This window comes from Pyrenophora tritici-repentis, chromosome 3, assembly GCF_003171515.1.
Source record: "Pyrenophora tritici-repentis strain M4 chromosome 3, whole genome shotgun sequence".
NCBI lineage: Eukaryota > Fungi > Ascomycota > Dothideomycetes > Pleosporales > Pleosporaceae > Pyrenophora > Pyrenophora tritici-repentis.
Window position 1 is genome coordinate 486,846 of NC_089392.1, and position 13,909 is coordinate 500,754.

General features: G+C 52.0%; 8 protein-coding genes across 8 annotated transcripts; 6 read left to right on the plus strand and 2 right to left on the minus strand.

Annotated features, from left to right (window-relative positions):
* Nucleotides 1–271: 271 nt before the first annotated feature.
* On the plus strand, nucleotides 272–1,335 carry PtrM4_075700 (uncharacterized protein; the record flags this gene model as incomplete). Its single annotated transcript, XM_066106200.1, has 2 exons — nucleotides 272–1,195; nucleotides 1,246–1,335. 2 exons carry the CDS (start codon nucleotides 272–274, stop codon nucleotides 1,333–1,335), a joined length of 1,014 nt encoding a protein of 337 aa, XP_065963138.1.
* A 594-nt stretch (nucleotides 1,336–1,929) lies between these two features.
* PtrM4_075710 (Glyco-hydro-12 domain containing protein) lies at nucleotides 1,930–2,717 on the plus strand (the record flags this gene model as incomplete). Its single annotated transcript, XM_001940539.2, has 2 exons — nucleotides 1,930–2,171; nucleotides 2,222–2,717. 2 exons carry the CDS (start codon nucleotides 1,930–1,932, stop codon nucleotides 2,715–2,717), a joined length of 738 nt encoding a protein of 245 aa, XP_001940574.1.
* Nucleotides 2,718–3,731: 1,014 nt separating this feature from the next.
* Nucleotides 3,732–5,711, plus strand: PtrM4_075720 (PhoD, Phosphodiesterase-alkaline phosphatase D; the record flags this gene model as incomplete). Its single annotated transcript, XM_001940540.2, has 3 exons — nucleotides 3,732–4,370; nucleotides 4,422–4,655; nucleotides 4,704–5,711. 3 exons carry the CDS (start codon nucleotides 3,732–3,734, stop codon nucleotides 5,709–5,711), a joined length of 1,881 nt encoding a protein of 626 aa, XP_001940575.2.
* Nucleotides 5,712–7,214: 1,503 nt separating this feature from the next.
* On the plus strand, nucleotides 7,215–7,860 carry PtrM4_075730 (CHRD domain containing protein; the record flags this gene model as incomplete). The annotated part of the gene is made up of 2 exons (XM_001940541.1): nucleotides 7,215–7,562; nucleotides 7,645–7,860. The coding sequence occupies 2 exons, from the start codon at nucleotides 7,215–7,217 to the stop codon at nucleotides 7,858–7,860; spliced, it is 564 nt and encodes a 187-aa protein (XP_001940576.1).
* A 532-nt stretch (nucleotides 7,861–8,392) lies between these two features.
* PtrM4_075740 (FAP multi-domain protein) lies at nucleotides 8,393–9,020 on the plus strand (the record flags this gene model as incomplete). The annotated part of the gene is made up of 2 exons (XM_001940542.1): nucleotides 8,393–8,482; nucleotides 8,586–9,020. The coding sequence occupies 2 exons, from the start codon at nucleotides 8,393–8,395 to the stop codon at nucleotides 9,018–9,020; spliced, it is 525 nt and encodes a 174-aa protein (XP_001940577.1).
* A 171-nt stretch (nucleotides 9,021–9,191) lies between these two features.
* PtrM4_075750 (AstE-AspA domain containing protein) lies at nucleotides 9,192–10,443 on the minus strand (the record flags this gene model as incomplete). Its single annotated transcript, XM_066106201.1, has 4 exons — nucleotides 9,192–9,198; nucleotides 9,259–9,781; nucleotides 9,835–10,047; nucleotides 10,095–10,443. 4 exons carry the CDS (start codon nucleotides 10,441–10,443, stop codon nucleotides 9,192–9,194), a joined length of 1,092 nt encoding a protein of 363 aa, XP_065963139.1.
* Nucleotides 10,444–10,957: 514 nt separating this feature from the next.
* PtrM4_075760 (uncharacterized protein) lies at nucleotides 10,958–11,083 on the plus strand (the record flags this gene model as incomplete). Its single annotated transcript, XM_066106202.1, has 1 exon — nucleotides 10,958–11,083. One exon carries the CDS (start codon nucleotides 10,958–10,960, stop codon nucleotides 11,081–11,083), a length of 126 nt encoding a protein of 41 aa, XP_065963140.1.
* Nucleotides 11,084–11,665: 582 nt separating this feature from the next.
* Nucleotides 11,666–12,271, minus strand: PtrM4_075770 (uncharacterized protein; the record flags this gene model as incomplete). The annotated part of the gene is made up of 1 exon (XM_001940544.1): nucleotides 11,666–12,271. The coding sequence occupies one exon, from the start codon at nucleotides 12,269–12,271 to the stop codon at nucleotides 11,666–11,668; it is 606 nt and encodes a 201-aa protein (XP_001940579.1).
* Between the last annotated feature and the right edge of the window lie 1,638 nt (nucleotides 12,272–13,909).

Here is a 13,909-nt window from a genome sequence, read left to right on the forward strand (position 1 = left end):
CCTGTCTGCCCACACGGGAATCGAGCATAGCTAACAAAATCCCATCAACTGGCTGGTAACCCTCAGACAAAATGCGGTACCCACGGCTGAGCACGGCGGGTGTGGCTTCATGCAGCTGCATCACAGACCAGGTGGGTGCGGGGCGGAATTCCGCTAAATCCTAGGTAACCCTCAGCAAGGCATCCCATGAGGTACTACTTATACCTGTGGCACGACAACAACTCAGCATTGGTGATAGCAAGTTCCCAGGTACCGCAAGCTAGCCTCCACAATGGCCGCAGATGCCCCATCGCCTTTCTTGGCATTGCCGCGCGAGTTGAGGGACGAGATCCTTGGCTACCTGACCCTGCCACACTATATCTATACATCGACTTCTACACCGGACACGCGGAACCTCTATCAATCGCGTCGGGCCTCGGGAAGTACGTACATCGATACGCGCATCAGGCTACCTTCGCGTCCGCCTGCAAATATTCTAGAGACTTGCAGACAGCTACGACAAGAGGCTCTTGAACACCATGCCCGTCTTCTCACGCCACAGTCGGCCCCGACCCTGCCAGACTGTGATGAAAATGATAAACAGCCCATGAGCAACGTACTAGCTGAAAGACTAGGCGCCGAATTCGCCGAAACAGCGGAGCATGCCTGTGACGATGGCACCCTACGAATCACGCTAGAAGTCCAGAGGTCCCTTCGCGGAGTCCACGGCTACTACGTCCCCGTACGCGAAGAACTGTCACCCCGCTTTCTTGCATTACTGCCGCTCATGGAAAAGGCAAGGAAGCTCAAGCTCACAATCTGGCCTGGGTTCGACTGGTGGAACGGTGGCCCACAGTCCTTCGACAAGCGTGGGAATCCCCTCTTCAACCGCGGTGAGACATCCAAGCCAAACGCTGCCTCCGTTGCAATCGGGAAAATTCTTCATTGCTTCCCTCAATTAGAGGAGCTTGATGTGGATGTGCTCGTGGATGCATTTGAAGCGGGTAGATGGGATCTGCCGGACCGAAAGTGGGAGAATATCCAACCCTGGTTAGATGCTGCAATCACGTCCAATGTGGGAGAATCCCTTCGGGAGATCACAAGGAAGCTCATAGCCTTCTGGAAAATTACGGAGCCTGAGCCTTTCTACACGCAGTACGAAACCCGTCAGTCGACAAACACATGGGATGTCAACAGAAAAGGCGATATGTGCACAGTACGTCCTCTCAAAGCTACCTAAACCCAGCCCATTAACAGCCAATGCAGGTTTCAATGAAGTCCCTCATCGACATCAGTGATGATGAAGAATTCTTGAAATCACTAGTCGTCAAAGGGTCTTTCGTACGCACGGATTAGATAGCAACAATTCGACATCACTTGAGAATCGCATGAGCACCGGAAAATTATTGTCTTACCATGCCTAGCGTCACTGATCTTATATTGTATTCAATCAAGCAACGGCGCAATCTTCGGTGGCGTCGAATGACTTGTGGGGAAACCCGGTTGGCGGCTGAGGAATGCATGTTTCGGAACATCATTGCAACATGCCCGAACCAACTTGCCGAGCAATGAATGCCGAATTTCGAGACCCCAATAGGCAATCACTTTCGCAGGTTCTTCCGTCTGGCATGTCGTCAGTAAACCGCCTGCGAAATCCACCAATGTCTGCTGAAGCTAGTGTCAAGACTGCATAGTCCTTAATCTTATCTGGGTATGGTGTACGTGGAAGAGGAGTAATCGCTTGATCTGGACTAGTCCTCGCAACACTTACTGCCATCTGAAACACGAGAGATGAACGGCTACGAGAATAGGTGCGATTTGGGAGCACGGCCGCACTTGCATAGAGATAGAAATGATGTACTTAAAGCTGTTCAAGCCTTCCCAAGCTGTTCATCCTGACCGCCAAATTTTCCGCTACCCCATTTCTGCGGTCCAACTCAAGATTCCAATATGAAGTACTCCGCCCTTCTTATCGCCAGCACGGCTTCCCTTGCTCTCGCAGCACCTGCTACGACCGTTCAGAAGCGGGCTGACTTCTGTGGAGATTGGGACTCCTCGGTCAACGGCCCATACACAACGTACAACAACCTCTGGGGCAAGGGCCAAGCCACCTCTGGCTCTCAATGCACTGGTGTCGACGGCCTCTCTGGTAACTCCCTCAAGTGGCACACTAGCTGGTCCTGGACTGGCGGGTATGTAATCCCTTTCGCTTTATACCCTTCACCCACTAACAGCCCATTAGCCAAGGCCAAGTCAAGTCCTACGCGAACGTCGTGACCAAGCTCACACCCAAAACCCTTTCATCCATCAAATCGCTCCCCGCAGTCTGGAAGTGGACATACTCAGGCTCCAACATCGTCGCTAACGTAGCTTTCGACCTGTTCACCTCATCCTCGGCCAGCGGCTCCAACGAGTATGAAATTATGATCTGGCTCGCTGCCCTTGGCGGCGCAGGTCCCATCTCCAAGACGGGCAGCCCCGTCGCCACTGTCACGCTTGCAGGTACCAGCTGGAAGCTGTACAACGGCATGAACGGCAATGTCAACGTATGGAGCTTCGTCGCGAACTCTCAGCAAAACAACTTCTCTGGTGACCTCATGGAATTCATGAAGTACTTGACGAGCAAGCAGGGTATGCCCAGCACTCAGTTCCTGACTAGCACCGGTGCCGGTACCGAACCCTTCTCGGGCAGCAACGCCAAGTTGACGACTACGGCTTACAGCTTGACTATGAGCTAGGTGGGTGTGGATGTGTAGGGTGAAGAAGAAGCCTTCTTGTATATACCTTTTCAAATCGGGTTTCCCATGTGTAATTACCTAGGGAAACTTTGATCTTGACGGAGCGGATCCGAAATATATTCTATTCGCGACACTTTCTTCATCATATCACCGTGTTAGCGTATCTGTGGCTCAGGTGGTTGTGCGCCTGCTCCCGAGATTCGCTTTTGGAGCAGGCAAGAGATACTGATAAGCGACAGACCTTCCATTTGTACGGTGTACCCACAACCAACATCTGGCCACGCGTTTGGACCTCGGAAGACGTTCTTCCTTTAGCTTCGATCTCACTGATCACCTGGGTGTCATCAAATACTTGACAGTGCGGGTAAGCGCCTGATAGGCGTGTCTGGCGAATACCGTGGCCTTTTTACACTAATATGTCAAGTATTTTATGACACCCGGGTGCGTCTGTACCTCGGAAGACGTTCGTTCTTTAGCTTCGCTCTTACCGATGCACCTTCTGTTTTGATGCAAGGCGATGCGCAGAATATTGACAAGCTTTTCCGTACAGTACAGAAGAATCTCGACCGCGCTTTGCGTCTGCGACCAATCGCAGCGAGGCGCCCACGCACATGTCTTGACCCATGCCACGCCGCTCTGCGCTCCAACGGTACCCCGATAGGTTCAGCAAATCAGGGCTGGGGTATTTTTTCTTGGTAATGACGAGCCGTCTTCTGCATACGTCCTGATGTTTGTACGTGGGAGATGTCGCCCCACTCGTAGTCAATCCTACATCCCGTGTCTAGCTGGAAGTACCGGAGCATGCCAGCTTCACGAGCTATGATTGGAAACTGCACATCCAGGAACTGTTATTCCTGCAAGCATGACGCAGTAGACTTGGGAGCCTATATGGAAGGAGCTCTCCAAGTAACGCGAAATGTCTAGACTTCTGGAGAATACAAAAGGGCTCAAAGAGCTTGATTCTCAATACTTTCCTAACTGGTATTCTTCTGATTCCAAGGACTGTTTATCAATATGAAGCTTCAATTTCTTCCGTTGCTATCGCTGGCATCGATTGCTAGCGCTAGCTGGTCAAAAAATCTCAACTACCGTTCGCCGTCAGAACACCATCCCGCCCTTGGAATATCGATTCACAAAGTAGTCAAGAGGAATAACCCAGGAAGCGCCTACGCACCTTCCAGCTTGAACTTCACACATGGTGTCGCCTCGGGTGATCCGTACCCCAACAGTGTTATCCTCTGGACCCGTATTGCACCCCAAAGCGATAACTCACAATCGAACGTCACAGTCACCGGCTACGCACCTCTTTTCGACCACGACAACGAAAAGTACGTCCATGTGTCCAAGTCGCCAATTTGTGTGGAGTACAAGGTCTATGAGAACAAGGATTGCTCGAAGGTCGTGGACTCTGGAAAGGTCTTCACCAGTTCCGATGTGGACTTTACTGTCAAAGTTAAGGCCAAGAACTTGAAGGCGTACAGCACTTATTACTACCAATTCAACGTTTGTGGCTCGGATAACAAGAGTCCTCTTGGTCGCACGAAGACTACACCTAATGCCGATGACGATGTTACCAGTGTTAGCCTTGCGATCTACAGCTGCTCAAACTACCCCTTTGGCTTCTTCAACGCGTACGGTAACCCAGTGCGAAAGGTATGTTGGTGGATTGCAGTATTCACGGAATTATCGGGCTGATTGTATCAGGACTCTGTCGACTACGTTGTGCATCTCGGGGATTACATCTACGAGTACAAGAACGGCGATTATGGTTGGGGCAACAGCATTGGTCGCATTCCTCAGCCAGATCACGAGATCTTCACACTTTACGACTACCGAAAGAGGCTTGCGACTTACCGCACTGACTTGGATCTCGTGGCCAGTCACCAGCAATTCCCTTGGATTCCTGTCTGGGATGACCATGAGGTTTCTGATAACACTGTATGTCATACCAATCGCTCCTTCCAAGCAATTACTGATACCTGACAGTACCGCGATGGCGCATCTGAGCTTAACAACACTGAAAACTCTTTTCTCCGCGATGGCGGTGTTTCAGTCGACCAGAGAAAGATGAACGCGGTTCGAGCGTACTTCGAGTGGATGCCCATCCGCCAGGTCGACATGGACGACAACCTCCGCATTTGGCGGTCTTTCTCCATCGGCAAGCTGGTAGATCTCATGATGCTCGACACTCGGCAGTACGACCGTTCGATCACTGACCTATACTGGAACACCGACTACATTCACGAAATCTCAAACGACGCCGGCCGGTCTCTTATGGGCTCCCGTCAAGAAAACTGGTTCTACCGTAGTCTTTCCGAGTCCGCTGAGCGCGGAGCAACCTGGCGCATTGTCGGTTCTCAAATCGTCTTCTCACGCGTCAACCAATCCGCCGCCTACGGTTCAGAGAATCCCCTAAACTACGATGCGTGGGATGGTTACCAATCGAACAGAAACCGTACGCTGCACCACTTGTACAGCAGCAAAATCAACAACAACATCTTCCTCGCAGGCGACAGCCACGCATCCTGGGTCAGCGACCTCGTCTGGCTAGGCGAAGAGGACTACAACTCCAGCACCGGCGCCGGCAGCATCGGCGTCGAGTTCGCCGGCTCAGCTGTAACATCGCCATGTCCCTACGGTGCAAACATCACCCTCGCAACCGCAAATAACTACTCCTCCATCATCCAATCCGCCAACACTGAACTCCAATGGCAGGACCTGTACTATCGCGGATACTTTGAACTCCACTTCAGCCACGACGAGGTCAACGCTAATTTCTTTGGCATGCCGACCGTGGTGACGCGCAATGGCTGGGAAATCCCGCTTGCAAACTTTACAGTCAAGAGTGGGGAGAATAGACTGCAAAGGCCGGTTGCGGGTGGTGTTGTTGAGAGCGGAAGCTTGAAGGGTGGCAAGACGGTGCAGAACAATTTGACGCTGGATACGAACAATGGCTCGTGGTTTGTCAGTCGTGCTAATTTGGAGGTCTTGTAGATAGCCATCCGGGCCGGTATGTAAGGTCCTGCAAAATAAAAGTTTGTTGTTATGGTATCATGGTGGTAACTTTGGAGCTCCGCAGAAAACTTCGGGTCCGTTGTTGCTGATGAATACGTAATAGAATATATTCTTACTTTTTGCGCAGCAGTTCAGGAGGGAGCTCATCCGTTGTCTTGGAGCTTTGGAAGGGTCCACCAATATTAGCGAGCGCCCCGAAATGCTGCAGGTGGTACAAGTCTCTGGGACTCTCAAAGGACCGAAAAAGTACATTTTGACGGACTAAGCGCGCTCAGGGGGACATTTGGAATGGGAAATTTCATGAGCGGAAAGGTGAGGATGGGAGGGCGGGGAAAGATGTTGTTCGGCGCTTGGCGGGCTTGGTGTATCTACGTAGTGATGTCATCTCACCAGCGTTGAAGATGACAGTCACTCCTTTCTCCCTTCTGCACGAATTTCGAAATGCACTAATCACAAGTCTCTTGGAACTTACAGCAAAATGCATCGCGCGTTCTAGAACGTCAGCGCTATGGCGGCATCGGCATGAGCGTTGGGAAAAAGTAATGACATCTTACGGAGGTGTTGGGCAGAGCAGACATCGGTGCGGCCCTTCCTCCACAGCCAAGCAACGCCCAAATGCGTTCCGTAAGCGCATCTCCGCAGCCCCATAGGAAGTAACGGGTTAGTAGAGCGATTAACCATCTTGACAGCGCATGTACGGACACATGTAGAAATCGGGCAAAGTACCTCCACATCTGACCTAATGCGGTTTACACAGCCCCGCGAGGGTGCATGTCACTACCCAAAGAGGAAGTCTTGGTGAAGGTACTAGCGCAATTCAGCATCTTAGGTAAGATCACGGAACTTGATCTACCCGTACTAAGGCGGCTAGGCGATATCTTGGGAGTCGATCATACACTGCAAAGGATATGTTTTGTTTAGCAAAAGACCACGGGAAGAGACGGAAGGTGCCGTTACCAAGACCCTGGACGGCGGTTTTCCACAGTATGGGAGATTCTTGTTGGCGCGGACATGTTGAGGCTTCGCGATGGAGATTCTTTTTGACCGGGGTTTAGTGATCCGCTGGGGTTATGAGCGCTTCACTATTTCGCTTTGGGCTGTTTGTCCTTTCAGATACGGTCTCCAAGACTTACTAACTAGGCTTTTGGTCATAGTCTTGTGTCCATCTATGCTCTTTTTGCGCCGGAAAGTATGTTTTCAGCTATGTGGTTGTTGACTTGGCTGCGGCGGTCCGGAAGCCTTCACCAAGACACCGGCGGGTCATCTCCCAAGGGCTTACCAGTAAGCGGTAGGTGCGGTGCGGGAACTGACGATGTCATCGGGCACCCGCAGGAGAGGCAGAGTTGTGAAATTGGTACCAAGAGTAGAGACCCGGGGGTATAAAGGACTCCTTGTTTCCCTACTCTCAAGGGGCATCCATCAGCATCACTACATCTCATCTCTCCAACCGACTACCATCTTCAATCCCAAACACCAACTACAATGCATTTCACCACTACCGTCATCGCCGGCCTCGTCGCCGCCCCTCTCGCACTCGCCGCGCCCTCGGTCCTTCCAGGCAACATCTTGACCGGTGATTACCGTAGCTCTTACTTCGACGCCGAATACACGGTCAATGCTACACCCGATCTAGTCATCGCCAACACTGGCGAGGCTGTCCCCGGCCAACCTGGAGCAACTGGAGTATTCAGATACGGCATCAACGTTGCCGACAACGTCATTTGCTACAACATCAAGCTCAGCGGTGTGACCGGCGAATACAAGAGCCCGGCGGCTACTGCGACGCATATCCACGAGGGTGTTGCGGGTAAAGCGGGACCACCCAGAATTGTAAGTTATTCCCTTTTGCCAATGCGTCTCTCGCATGCTGTTACTTTATATGTTGAGTCATCTACTAATCTCTCTTCAACAGGCATTCCCCAACCCCACTGGCACTGACAGCTGCCGTACCTCGGTCGGCTGCTTGAAGGGACCCTTCATCACTGGTATCAAGAACAACGCTACCGGCTTGGACCAGGGTGATGGTTTCAATGTTGGCAAGATTCTTGCGAACCCCTCCGGTTTCTTCACTGATACACACACTGTCGAGTACTCAGCTGGTGCCGTCAGGGGACAGCTCTGCAAGTAGACTCTGAGTTGAAAAGTTTTTCATGGAGATCTGAGTATCTTGTATATATAGCATAATTTCTAATTCATCTTTGTCTACATTCATCGACGTCCTTTTGCGATGCACATACCAATGGGGTTTCTATCAACGCCTCGGAACGCCATCGGAATGGCGTTCCGAAGTATCCTTTCCCCTTCACACCACTCGCCACCTCCCCTCCCTCATCGCCGATCACAAACAACACACCGATCCAATCGTATCACAAGAGCGTTGTAAGACACATCAGGTACCCGCTCATCCCAGCAGAACAACATCACCCTGACGCTACAATATGCATATGCGTGATTCAGACCATGACGTCGCGTTGATGTCAAAAGTGACGCCGTCATGGAGTATGTAGTAAATAAGAAAGTTCTCTAGATACTAAAGCTGAGAAACAGACACCTTGTATACTGTACACTTTGGCAACATAAAACTCAAGTTCATTTACTTTACTTCCACACATTTTGCACTCTACACAACAGATATAAACGAACACCATCCACAACCAAACATGAGCCAGAACAAGAACCCCAACGCCGTCAGCGACGGACGCCAGTTCGCAGGCCATGTCGCACCCAGCGAGCCCCTCATGAGCGGCGGTGTAAGCATCCCCATCCTCTCCCTCCTCCTCTCGGCCGCTTGAACCACCCCACCCCATCTCCCCATCTCCCCCATCTCCCCAACCCCCCACTAACAAAACCAAGCACAAACCCGGCGTAAACATCGGCAATGACTCGGCCCCCGAATTCCACGCCCAAACCCTCCCCGCCGGCACCGCCCCAGCGCACTCAACACACACGCCCAACCCACCCCTCAACAACCAAGGCCTCTACCACCACGCCTCCGACACCATCCAAGGCGCCACCTCCTCGGATGTTCACATGGGGCTAGGCCACCCGGGCCAAGGTCAAACGAGCCAGGAGTTGCATGATGGACGGCGTGTGGGTCAGGGACTTGCGGGGTTGGCGAGTGGAGTGGGAGATCAGCAGACGGGTGGGGATGTGAGGGATCTCAAGGATTTGCCGAAGCATGCTGCGCAGAGGAATTTGGGGGATGTGCCGACGGGGCAGAGGGGGAATGTTGGGGGGCCGCCGGCGGAGGAGAGGGAGCCTACGAGAGTTGGGGGGTTGGAGGATTGAGGGGAAATGGTAGTGCTGTCGTGAGGACTGTGACTGGTGTTAATAGTGTCATCGCCAAGGATTTGGGAGAGCTTTTATGTGGCTGACTCGCTCACTGGTGTATTGTCAGAAAAGCTTGACTTCCAAGTAGCAATAGTCTGCATATGTTCTATATACAAACACAATACCACACTACCTCCTCCGTCCAGAGCCCGACAGAATGCATCCATCAGAGCACTCAGGATCCGTACTGTTATACGCAATCTGCCCCACACTACCGCCAGGCTCAATACTAGGATCACGTGGACTCTGAAACATGCGACCATTCTCCGGTGCAACCAAAGTCTCCAAGATATCACCAAAAGGATTGCGCACATGAGCAATCGGCTGACCCTTCGACACCATCTCATCAACACCAACCAGCCTCTCAACAAAGCCACCGTACTGCGACGAGGTGTCGTGGAAAGTAGTAATGATGTATGTTTTGCTTAGATCGGGCTCGACGGTTGTGTTTGAAGGCGTGATTTTAAGGTCGACCATAACGCGGTTTACGTAGTCGACTACGCGGTCGATAAGGCTGTTGTTCCACACCTTGGCTTGGCCCATTTCGACCGTGAGCGACGGAATCTTGTAGTCGATGAAGGTTGTTTCGATGGAGCCGGGCTCGCCGGGGTCGATCTTTAGCGTGTCGGGCTGGAGGAGCTTGGCGAGGCGCTCGACGTAGGGGAGGCGGAAGTCCGAGTAGCACCATAGTGAGGTTTCGCCGCCTGAGCTGGGGGTGTCTGTTGTGGTGATTAGTCAAGAAAGTGGTAGTTTGTTGTTTTGGAGGGCGTACGTAGGTCAATGCCCACGTCGACGTTGGACATGTTTCCCCAGATGTGGTTCCAGATGTTGTAGGCTAGGATTTGAGGTCCACTGCCTCCTTCTGTCGCTGCGACACCTGGGAAAATGCGGTTCACGTTTGTGAGGGAGCCGCTTGCGCCTGAGGAGAAGTAGTTGCGCTGGTTAAGGTAGATGCCCATTGGGTTGACAGTGGGAATACCAATGACTGCGAACGTTAGCAGTGCGCGTAGAAACTGCAATAGAATATCATACCCGTGCCATTGAGTGTCGCGACCTGGTCTTGCAGCTGCTCAAAAATGCGCTGCACCACGCGAACCGGGTTCAGCTCATCGCCGTGAATAGTACCCGAGAGCGACAACTTCTTCCCCGTCTCCAGACTCTCCTTGGTTCCTCGCGCGACCATAATGGGAATATGAACCGGATGACCGCCATTGAGCTCACCAGCTCGGAGATAGTACTTCGAGACGGTCTGTGGGGGCACATCTGCGAGATTGAGTCCCTGAATGACGGGAACGCCATTCACAACATCGCCGGTGAAGTTGACGGCCGAAGCACTTCCGGCGAGTACCGCCGTGGTCGCAATGGCAGAAAGGAGCTGCATTGTCGCGCGTTTGGCTGGCTGGGATGCTCAATTGCCATGGCGAGAGCTACCTACCCGTCATTTTATAGCTCCAGAACTGCAAGATAAGGCACCAGCCATTGTCGTCCTAAGATCCGTACCAACACGAGCGTTTTGCGCAAAGAGGAAGGTCAACTTGTCTTTTGTCCACACAAGTGACGATGCCCAGAAAAGGGCCTGCATGCCAATTCTCGGCACCCTCAGGGTGGAACCGGTGTTCGCTGATAACCATGGGCTCGGGTCGCATTCATTAGCGACGGCATTTGCTGCGACTGAGAATCCATTCAAAGCGGACTTTTTGCCTGGGAAGTAATGGTGTTTTTACTTGAGATTTGGGCATGTTTGAGGTTGATGTGTAACGCGCCGCCCTGATGAATCAAGACGCATGCGAGTCATGGTCAGGCCGATATCGATAAGGAGCCGTAAGCCTGACTGACAGTGCCAGTTCAACACTTCATCCATGGGTCTACAGAACTTATGACTTTTCGTCTCTCAAATGGTTTTCATGGCGCTCTCTCAACTTGTATCCACAGATCTTGCCTCAGCTCTACTGCTCCAGTCCTGTATCCATCAAACCGTGTCTAGCCTCATACTCTTCGATCTCGCACCATGTCTAGCCTAGATGATATCACCTTCCAGGCCCTGATCAGCCTTCCGTCTCTTCAACCCTCTCAAAGCGAGTACCCAGCGTACATGGCGGATACTACGTCGAGTGATGTTGGGCTTTGGTCGGGGGCGCGGCGGGAGCTCTGAGGGAAAATAGAGCTGCTGAGATAACTGGTGAACTCCAGTCGTAGGCATGGTTTAGTTGGTTCCGTTTATTATAACCTTAACTATGCCCGGGGGTGTCAAGCAGTGAGGTAGCTAGGAGTATGGTTTATAGGGACTGAAAATGGGAGCCATTGCACAAGCGTGCATGTTGTCTGACTTGGTCGGGTTCCTTTTAGTTGATCTTCCCTGAAACACTGCGCTGGACAAAGAGGAACTACTGCATAGATAGCTCGTGGTGTATGCAGCCATTGCTTGCTACCAAAGTAGGTTACATCGAAGTTATCTTCCCTTCTCGTTCTCCGAGCTCGTACATTCTGAGACTCAAGTTTGCCCACAATGTCTTCCTTGTCGTCCATTAACTGCCCGATCCTTTCTCATGGCACTCCCCTCATCCTTCTATTCTCTTCAATTCTCACAGAACCTCCCCTAAGATTCAATCTTTCTGTGTTGCAGAATGTGAATAAGCAACATAGACCACCATGATGCCTGCCATCACAATGATCTGCCCAACCAGCACAAACACACAGATCTTCAGCCTCCTGTTGGTCCTAGCAAGGTTCTGGAGATCATGCTGCACCTGACTCCGTACGCCTAAGCTACCCATCTCGATGTCCACTCGCGAAACGGAAGTGTGGTTGGTGGTCATGTTCTTATCCGTCTGCGCAGCTTGAGTCGGCGGCCGCACAGGTAGACTGAATAGGCGACGAAGGGGAGACTGTTTCGGCGGCGGGCGAGGCGGTAGTTCCGACGGAAAGGTAGACGACACGATCTCTGGCGTGACACACGGGGAAGGTGTAGAGTGCTGGCTCGGTGTCGTTGACTCGCGCTGTGGCGCCTGGGAAGCGCGCCTGGAGGGAGGGAAAGTCTGCAGCAGGTATTCGTTGCCAATACCGTTCGAACCGTCGAAAGGTTGAGACCTCGTGCGCTCAGGAAGTGCTGCGAGGATGGAGGCGGCGGTTGCTTGAGCGCCTTGCTTGGTCATGTCGTCTGCAGCTGTATCGTGGGGCGCAAGTGCAAGGTGTGCTTCTGCGACAACCATGGATGGCGAGGCGAGTGAGGGACCGACGTCAGTGAAAATATCGTTTGCGGTGCTGACAGTGGTAGCTGTGGCAGCGGCGGAGATTGCTCGTGTTGAGCTGATAGGCGCGCTGGAAGCAATCGACGCAATGAAAGGTAGCCGTTTTCATGTTTGCAGGATCGAGAAGAAGGGCACGCCCGTAGCCAAGAACGAGAGAATGGGAACAGAGTGAAAGATCGACCGATTGAGTGTCCTCATCACCGGGGTCACTGCTAAGGCGCTGACTCTCTTTCTAGCCATTGTCACGGGCTGAACGAGCTATACCGCATCATGTACGTTCTCACTTCATGCGCATTTGTCATAGAGTCTCATAGTAGTAGACGAAAGGTTTGCAAAGCTCGAATCAATTCAAGGTATAGGGCATACCAGTGGAGGTCTCATGTTCTCTTCCTCAAGTCAGGTCAACCAAGACCGTAATCTCAATGAAAAAATGGATACAAAGGAACTGTGGGTTGACGTGCACCCGTGCAGTGTTGATGTATCAGACCTGTGAGAACTATTAAAGTAGCTGCACTTCCTGACAAAAGTCAAGTCTCTCATGGGTAGCCTGGCGAACCAGGACTAAAATCTGGACAAGTCAGTACGTCTGTATCTAGCCTGTATCTAGACTGGACAAGCTGCTACAGATCCATGGATCGGATAGGTAACACAACCCAGTAACGATCTAGACCAGTAAACCTCTGGGCCAGTAACCACCTGGACACATAACACCTTAACCCAGCCTGAACCTAGACTGGATCTAGAACTGGACCCAGACTGGACAAAGCCAAAGCCAGTAACGACCTGGGCCAGGAATCTGGACAAGCCAATGCGAACCTCTTTTGGGGGGGGGGGGGGGACTCGGTTATTCTCCGGCCGCTCCGACGTAGGCAGCAGCGCTCGGACGCTTGCGCGGTGGCGAAGTGAAGGTGAAGCCGTAGCCACGTGCTTTCTAGGGAGCGAATCAAATGGCTTGAACCGGGTCACTAGCAGTAGCTGGCAGTTGTCATTGCTATGAAATGATGTAAATCGGGGTCTATGAACAAGCGCAGCGCACATTTCCGCCAACGCACAGCTAGGCATCGTGGCAACTGCCTCGATGGCTCTGGAGGAATCTCGATTCACACAGTTGAGAACCAGATACTATATCGAGACAATTGGGATTGGCTTCGACATGGCCGCGTTAAGGAATGCTTTTCTTATAAACTCCACATACCCATCTCATCCCCTACCATGCGTGGCTTGAGTCCTAATTCTGAGATGCTCGAAGATAGCGCAAAGTCAAAGGGTGATTCACGGCCGTACTCAACTTTGACACTACATGGACGCAAAGCGCTTTCATGAATCTTCTAGTTCATGGTATTGTGTTAGAACGTTGCGACCGCGGTCTTGACCGCTGCAATTACGACATCAGTGAAGGTGAGTGTAGTCACGTGCTTAGCAAATGCGAAAGACAAGCTTACCACGCATGTCTCTGTGGCCATCAAGTAAGCATACAAAGAAGCGAACAAGGCGCTGAATCAGCCAAGTATCAAAAACCAAACTTGGTACCAACAGCAATAAGGCAGGGGATTCGACCAGTCAGGCGTAGGGAAGTGGTTCAAATAAGTACATATAGAC